This window comes from Pteronotus mesoamericanus, unplaced genomic scaffold, assembly GCF_021234165.1.
Source record: "Pteronotus mesoamericanus isolate MK-2021 breed Mesoamerican mustached bat unplaced genomic scaffold, CSHL_Meso_final contig_68, whole genome shotgun sequence".
Lineage (NCBI taxonomy): Eukaryota > Metazoa > Chordata > Mammalia > Chiroptera > Mormoopidae > Pteronotus > Pteronotus mesoamericanus.
In genome coordinates this window covers 1762502-1770510 of record NW_026555234.1, presented here as the reverse complement: position 1 = coordinate 1770510, position 8009 = coordinate 1762502, and the positions used below count along the sequence as shown (strand labels likewise).

At 67.6% G+C, this 8009-nt stretch overlaps 1 protein-coding gene across 1 annotated transcript; it reads right to left on the bottom strand.

Annotated features, from left to right (window-relative positions):
• Positions 1-5637: 5637 nt before the first annotated feature.
• On the bottom strand, positions 5638-7464 carry ADRA2C (adrenoceptor alpha 2C). The gene has a single exon (XM_054582214.1). The coding sequence runs from the start codon at positions 7462-7464 to the stop codon at positions 6070-6072; it is 1395 nt and encodes a 464-aa protein (XP_054438189.1). The 3' UTR covers positions 5638-6069.
• Positions 7465-8009: the final 545 nt, after the last annotated feature.

Here is an 8009-nt window from a genome sequence, read left to right as displayed (position 1 = left end):
GCGGCCCTGGGCGTGCACCGCCGGTCCCGGCCCTCTCGGGCCCGCTTGCATCGGCTCAGCGTTTGCAGGTCGCCCTCGGCCGGACAGCACAGCACCTGGGCAGCGAAGACGGGGAGGCGCGCTGGGACCGCGGGGCCCCGCCGGTCGCCGAGCGAAGCCCGGCACGAGGAGGTCGCCCGATTGTTTTCCCTCCTGCTCAGATCCTTGAGGAAGCGGCCGCAGCAATCCGGCTCTGAATAATGGCTTCATTTGAGCCAATTAAAAGAGGACTGGCTTGGCCTTCAATTCGATTAGCGATGGAGCACACTCTAGGAAGCAGGTAACTGAATTATTTTCCACCTCAAACATTTTGGCATTTTATATCCTGGGTGGGGCGATCTGTAAAAAGCGGCTTCGTTATTTGGAATCATTTCTAGAAAGAGCTAAGGAAAACAAAGCCGGCCGCCGATTCATGTCGTTTTTAACACAGCAGCTGAGGGCGTAGAGTGCAATGACATCAAAAATAATGGGGCTCCGTGAGCCACATGTGACGCCGGGGCTGTGTCTGACCTCATCCGTGTAACTGCTCACCTCAGGGCGTTGGCAGCGGGGACGGGCACAGAGGCGAGCAAGCCGGTCCGACCCAGAGCACGGCAGGCCTTCGGGGGGTCACGCCCACGCCCCAGGCTCTGCTCTCGGTCGGTAAGGTGAGGCCGATCGACGCAGCCAGGGCTCGTCTGGGACTCAGGGCGGTGGACTGAAGGGTGGGTGCGAACGGCCCGCGTGCAGCTCTGAGGCAGCCCCTCCGCTGGGCCTCGGTGTTATCTGTGAGACGCGAGCGCTCGCACCCACGTGGCAGAATCGTGAGGGGCAAAGGCACGGAGCGCTGGCCCGAAGCGGGCACGCAGGGGGTCCACAGCAGACACCGGCTGCGGGGCTCAGCCACATCTACGACATCACTGTCCTTTCAATACCCAACCTGGGACTCTAGCAAAAGGGAGAGGGGCGACGGAACAGACCAGCCAGAGCTGGGCGAGGCGCCCGGCCCACCTCCGAAGGCCGCGGGGTGGTCCTTCTGGCTCTGGAGGTGCCGCACGGCAGTGGAGGGACGAGTCAATGAGGGGGCGGTGGGGGGAGCCCCCACCGAGACGGGCGCGGGCAGCTCCGGCAGCCGGCCGGGCACTGCCAAGAGGAAGCCCGAGGCCCCAGGGCTGTGGTTGCTCCGCAAGGGGCTGAGAGCCGGTGGGGGCGTCCCTGACAGCGCCCCTCGCAGAGCCTGGGGACAGTGCCCTGGCACGGAGTGCATGCCCGGGGAGACTCAGAAGGCCCGCCCGGCCTGGCCGCCAGCCAGGACAACACACGTTCAAAGTCTCCCTGTCCCCACCCGACCCCCACGCTGGGCCCCTGGCCCCAGGAGGAGGGAACAAACAGGGCCGGCGCCTGGGAGGGCCGGCTGGTGGGCTCCAGGGGGTTCTCTGCAGACGGAGCCTGGCCTGAGTCCTGAGGCGCTCAGGTAAGACCCGAAGGTGCTCCTGGGAGGGGGCAAAGTGTGGATTAACGGAGGCGGGGGTGAGGCGGGAGGTGTGGGGGGACACGGAAGGGGAGGGACACCGAGGAGGGAGGAGCCACGTGGGCCCGCCCTGGGGCGGGGAGCCGGGGGCCTGCAGGGGTTGCTTGGCAGCCCAAAGGCTCGTTCTGGCACCGGGGTTTGGGGACGGCAGGCAGCAGGGCCGCGTGGGCATGGTCCCCGCGACTGTCACGCTCCACAGCCCTCTTGGCTCCCACGGGGCCTGGCCTGGGAAGAGCCGGCTCAGCGGTGAGGGCGGGATAGATTAAAAAAAAGAGAGAGCGAGCCCTGTCCGGTGCAGCTGGTGCAGAGGCTGGGCCTGGGGCTGCGCGCTTGCTCGGGGTTCTCCACAGCCCCGAGGCCCTGCTGGCCACAAGCTCCCGCGTCATGGAGGCCTGCGGAATGGCACCCGGCACAGGCCCGGCGTTCTCTCGGGTGGGCCCAGCCGCTGTGGTCAACTCGGCAGCAGAGAGAGGATATGGAGACTGTTTCCCGTTTTTCCTCACTGCCAGGGAGCTCGGGTACACTTTGTGCTCAGCCACAAGAGTGAGCACCTTTAAACCGGGCTCTCTGGGCCAGCGCCACCCCACTTCCCCACCCCCACATGGAGAGCCCTTAGCTCGGCACAGTGACCGCACCATCCCCAAGGCTCTTACTGGGAGCAGCCACGGAGCCTCTGGGCAGGAAACAAGCCCATTCGTGGTCCCCGGGGCTTTCTTTTGGCCCAGGGTTGGCAGCCGAGCTGCTCCCAGGCAGCTTTCGGAGGCGTAGCAGTGTGTCCGCCTGGAGCCATGGGCCCGTTGCACCCCTGCCCTGCCTGGGGCCAGCCAGGAAGGGTGTGTGGAGCCCCCTGCCCGCCCCACCCCGCCTCCCAGCTGCATCCGATCGATGCTCGTAACAGCCTAGCTAGTCCAATGGAGGCCGCCCACCCGCGCCCAGGAAGAGCCCTGGCTGTCATGAGGCCCACGGCATTCCACGCGGGGCTGGGGAGCCCGCAGCCGGCACCTCCAGCCTGGCTGCCTCCCCCTGCCCCCGGCACGTGGGGGGCTGATGGGGGGCTGATGGGGGCTGACAGCCACGGGGCGGGGGGGCGGGGCGGGGCTTGGCTCGGCCAAGGGCTGCAGCTGCCCGGCCCGGCTGAAGATGCGCGCACCGGCCCCGTGTGTTTTGGTGAGAGGCTGTGCTGGAATACGTGAGCCTCGCGACGGATGTGATATAAAAACACAGCCGGCTGGCAGCACAGCCGGGAAGGACGGCTCCCTCGCCAGCAAGTGCCACGGCAAGCATCTCCTCCCTCCCGCGGCCCCCCCACCCCCGGAGCCGGGGGCAGGCTTCAGAGACGGATCTGCTCCCCGGAGCATGCACCAGGCCGCCTGCTCCGAGGGGTTTTTGCTGAATTCCATACTGAGCTGTAACGGAATATCTTGGATGATTCTTCCCCTGCTTTTCTTTCAACTCAGCGATTGAATTAGAACACAGGAATTAGTTTAAACACATGTCTACCCATTTACATCTTGTAAGATCACCTCGGCACTGGGCTTGGCCAGTGCCACTTTCAAGCCAGTCTGCCCCCTCGGGGTCCGCCTTCCGAAATGTTCTTGTAGGGGTTTTATAAAATTTTGCCTGAACTCCCCTGAGCCTGTGGGGAGGCCTCCGGCAGGAAGGCGGCTGCGTCTGGGTCCTCTCCAGTGCGCGGCCCCAACGGCGCCGCGCTCACAGGACATGGAGCTGGGGTCTCAGGGTGCGGGCTTGCAGACCCAGACACTTCTGGGTTCGCGGCACGCTCTGCCTCACACCGGTGCGTCCTGGGCCAGACGGCCAGCTCTAGGCCTCAGTTTCCTCAGCTGCCAGCCAGGACTGACACCGAGCACCGTGGAGGAGACGTGGGATGGGAAAGGAGGGCACCGCGTGGGTGGACGGGCCGCGGCAGACAGATCTGCCGCATCAGCCATGGGCTGATGGGCAGAGACGTCCCCCAGACACGTGGCTCCTGGGTCACGGCAGGAGCAGTCCACGCCCCGAGCTCCAGCGAGGTGTCGCGTCCCTACTTCGTGGACACAGACAGTGAGACTGTGCGTGAGGCCACTTCCCTGCGGCAGAGCGGGGCGGGAAGCCAGGCCTGTCTCTGTTTAACCAGCTGAAAAGAAAGCTCTCCAGGCGGCAATTAGGATGAAGTGGGGAACATCTGCTGGCTGAATAGGGGATTAGGCGCCGGCCGCCAGCAGCCCGGCGACAGCTTGGAGGGTGCGACTCTGGGGTCAGGGAGGAAGGGAGCGGGGCGTGTGGGCATGCGTCCGCCGGCTGGGCTGCGCGTCCATCCCCGCGAGCCCTGGGGGCGTCCCTGCCCCGCTGCACCAAGGGGGCCCTACCGCCAAAGGCAACACCAGTGCCACCCCTCAGGGACCCCAGTTCGACTGGCAGGTTGGACCAAAGACTGACAGGCTTAGCAGGCTTCAAGCCACAGCCCCTCTCTTCCCAGGAGGGGTGCAGGGGCCCCGGCAGGGCCCGCGTCTGCTGAGTAGCTCAGCAGTCCCACAGCAGGACCGGCCTCCGGCACGGACCCTTCCGGTCCCCACCCAGTGCAGAGAGGTCACGGGTGCTCCGGGGGGCACGGGCTTGCGGAGCTGGACACTTCCACCTCCACCCGCCCCCCCAGCCCAGGTCTGGGTTCCCCTGCCGGTCCCTGAGCCGGAACACAGCAGATGCGGGGGTGCCCACGCGCGTCAGTGTGGACACGGTCTGGGCCAGCTCGGCCAGCCGGCTTATGGGACCTGAGGGCCCGTAACTTGGGAGGAGGAGGCCAGGCACCACCAAGGGTAGGGTGCTGACGGGACAGTCCTGGCACGGGGACCGGGAGAAAGGCGTGCCCTGGCTCCCCACCCATGGATGGTGGCTTGAGGGTGAAAGGAAGGACCCAGGGCTGACCCGTCCCCCGGGTAGACCTGAGGCCACCCCAGGCCAAGGGCGCATGAGCGGTGATCCAGGAGAGAGCTGAGCTGGCTGGGCGGGGCGGAGGAGGAGCCCCCAGGAAGACCGGGCGCCCAGGGGCTGGGGGCTGGGCGCTCACCTGCAGGGGTCTGCAGAGTGAGCCCCTCCAACGCAAACTCGGCATGTGCGTGTGTCTGGGGACCACGCCTTCCCCGTCGTGGCCAGTCCTGCTCCTGCCCGCCGACCCCGGCTATCCCAGCTCTGGGCTCCGTGACAGGGGCCGGCGGAGTCGGGGGCCCCCCAACACTTTACTCTCTCCTTCCAGCTACCCTCCTCAAGCCTCAGTGTGGGGTGAGCACAGACTCAGGGGGCGCAGGGTAGGGGCGTGAGGGGGAGCCGGGGCCAAGGCTGCGCTGCCCTGGGGGAAGCAGCTGAAATAAAGAGAGCGGGTAGGAGGGGCCTGCAGGCTCCGGCCCCCTCCCCAGCAAAGCAGGCTTTTCCCACCTCCATGGCTTTCGGGCCTGCGTGTTCAGAACAACAAAAAGCTGGCAGCAGCCCCTGGTCTGCAGCAGGGTCTGCAGGCTGGCCTTGACCTCAGCGCCTCCCCAGACCTGCTTCTGGACACAGGTGCGACCTGTGTCCTCCAAAGTGCCAAGCCCCCAACGTGCTCTGAGACGGGGCAGGCCCACAGCCACCAGGCAGAACGGCGGCCTAGGATGTGACCGCCCCGCCTTCTTCCACCGGGGAGGGGCTGCCAGGCCAGGCCAGAGCAGGCCCTGGGTGGGACCATGGAGGACAGGGATAGAGATGAAGAGAGGACAGCCCTCCAGGGTCTGAATTTGGAGTCTGGGGGTTTCTCTTGGCCAGTTACAGCACAAGAATATTGAGTATGCAAATGTAAAACATTTGGTTTAAAGAAGGCCAAGACCGCCCCCTTCTCATGCAAGAGGGGGGCCGGCGGGAATCTGGTGACCTGGAGTGCCCTCCTTCACCCTGGGCGGGGGGTGGGCAGGGGAAGGTCTGTCTGGAAGCTACCCCCGACTGGCGGCTTAAGTACTGATGGCGGCACCCCACGTGTAGATTACAAAGGTTTATTTAGAAAATAGTTTGGTGGTTTGGGCTGTCATTTTTGGCAAACACGTAAATACTTTCAGTAACCAAAGCCTGTCAGCGCCCTCTTTCCGCCCCCCAAGACAGCCGCCCCCTCTGGGTCCTGGGGAAGTCAGCCCTTACTCGGAGGCAGATCTGGGGGGCGGTGTGCGTCAGGGGACTTCCTCACCCGTTTGGAAGGTCGCAGATGCCACCGTGGTCGAAGACCTGACCTAACAGCCACACCCGGCAGGGCGCCCGGAGGGAACCCGGGCCTAGAGCCCCAGAAGCAGCCCCTCGCTGAGACGGGGAGGCAGAGGTGCCTCCCTTTCTCCTCCCCTCTCCCGGGGGCCTTGGGGTCTCACACCTACGCTCTTGCCCTGCCCCCTAGAGGCCAATCCATCCCTGGGCCTCTGGGGAACCTCACCCAGTTCTCTGGGAGCCACGCCCGCCCGCCCCCTCCTCCTGGAGCTGCCTGGGGCCTCCCCGCGAAGCGGGGGCACGAGTCACTGCCTGAAGCCCCTTCTCCTCCGTCGGAAGAGGATGTGCTTGAAGGAGCGTCGGAAGTCCTGGTTGAAGACGGTGTAGATGACCGGGTTGAGCGAGCTGTTGCAGTAGCCGATCCAGAAGAAGAACTTGAAGAGAGGGTCGGGCACCTGGCAGGCCTCGCGGCAGATGCCGTACAGGCTGTAGCTGAAGAAGAAGGGGAACCAGCAGAGCACGAACACGCCCATGACGACCGCCAGCACGAAGGTGAAGCGCTTCTCTCGCGCCTGAGCCACCTTGCGGCGGCACACACTGCTACGTGCCCGGCGGCGGCGCGACAGGAAGAACTCGACGGACCGCGAGCTGGCGCGAGACAGGCGCCCGCTGGGGCCCGGGGACCTCGTGGCGGCGAGCGCGCCCGGCTCCGAGGGCCCGGGAGCCAGCGCGTCCGCGCCGTCCGCGCCCCCCTCGCCTCCTGCGCGCTGCCGCCCACCCCGCCGCAGCGCCCCCCGGCGGCGCCGCCTCTCGGCCGCCGCGCTGCTGTCCTCCGGGTCCACGTCGGCGCGCGGGCGGCGCGCGGAAACGTAGTGCCCGTTCTCGCCGGCGCCCGTCGGCGCCCCCAGTCCGTTCTCGGCGGTCGGGGACGCGCCGTCGGGGCCCGTGGTCGTGTGCTTCTCGCTGAGCGTGCGTGTGCGCAGCTTAGCCACGCGGTAGATGCGCACATAGACCAGGACCATGATGAGGCAAGGCGCGAAGAAGGAGCCGATGCAGGAAGACAGGATGTACCAGGTCTCGTCGTTGAGGCCGCACTGCGGGTAGGCGGCGCCGTCGGGCTGGCGGTAGAGTGAGACGAGCGGCGGGAAGGAGATGACGGCAGAAATGAGCCATACGGCCACGATCGTGGCCTTGACGCGGCGCGGCGTGCGCTTCAGGTTGTACTCGACAGCCTGCGTCACGGACCAGTAGCGGTCCAGGCTGATGGCGCACAGGTGCACGATGGAAGAGGTGCAGAAGAGCACGTCGAGCGCCAGGTACACACCGCACCACACCTGTCCGAAGTACCAGTAGGCCATGAGCTCGTTGGCCAGCGAGAAGGGCATGACCAGCGTGGCCACCAGGATGTCGGCGGAAGCCAGGGACACCAGGAAGAGGTTCTGCGGTGCACGCAGCGCTCGGCTGGTCAGCACAGCAATCACCACCAGCACGTTGCCCACCACGGTGAAAACGATGAGGAAGCCCACCACGGCCGCCAGTCCCGCCACGGCGCCCGCGGAGTACTGGCCCGGGGGCGGCCCCCATGCGACCCCCGAGGCGTTGGCAGCCCTGCTGCTGCCCCCCTCGCCGGGGCCGCTGGAGTTGGGGCCCGCCACTGCCGCCGCCGCCGCCAGCGCCGCCGCCAGCGCCGGGGACGCCATGGTCCTCCCGCGAGCTACGCGGTCCCGCCTGGAGCCGGGACGCAGCTGCGGCAGCTCGGCAGCCCCCCAGCCCGGGTCGGCGCCCGCATCGCCACCTGCTCCTCGGACGCGCCCGCCGGGGTCCGAGGCTCCCCGCAGCCGGCCCTCGGCCGTGGTGGCTCAGCGGGCGAGCGGCGCGCCGGAGAGCTGGCTGCCGGGCTCCCCGCAGCTGCCGTGCGCGTTAGTGCAGAGCAGGAGCCGCCCGGAGCGAGCGGCGACGCGGCGGCGGCGGGGGGGGGCGGGGGTAGCGGGAGGAGGCAGGTCCCGGGGTCGTCGCGCGGCCCCGCCCTCGGCCCCGCTCACGGGGAGCGCCCCAGCGGCAAGACCAGGGCGACGCGGTGCCCGAGCGGGCGGGCCCCAGCGGCCCCGCGGCCCCGGCACCCGGCCGAGGCGCAGGCTGCAGGCGGCGGCGGCCCGGGAGCTCTGCCTCCCATTCGGCCGGCTAGGGCCCGGCGCACCAGGGTGCGGGCCGCTGCTCCTCCGGGTCCCCACGCGCAGCCTCCGTC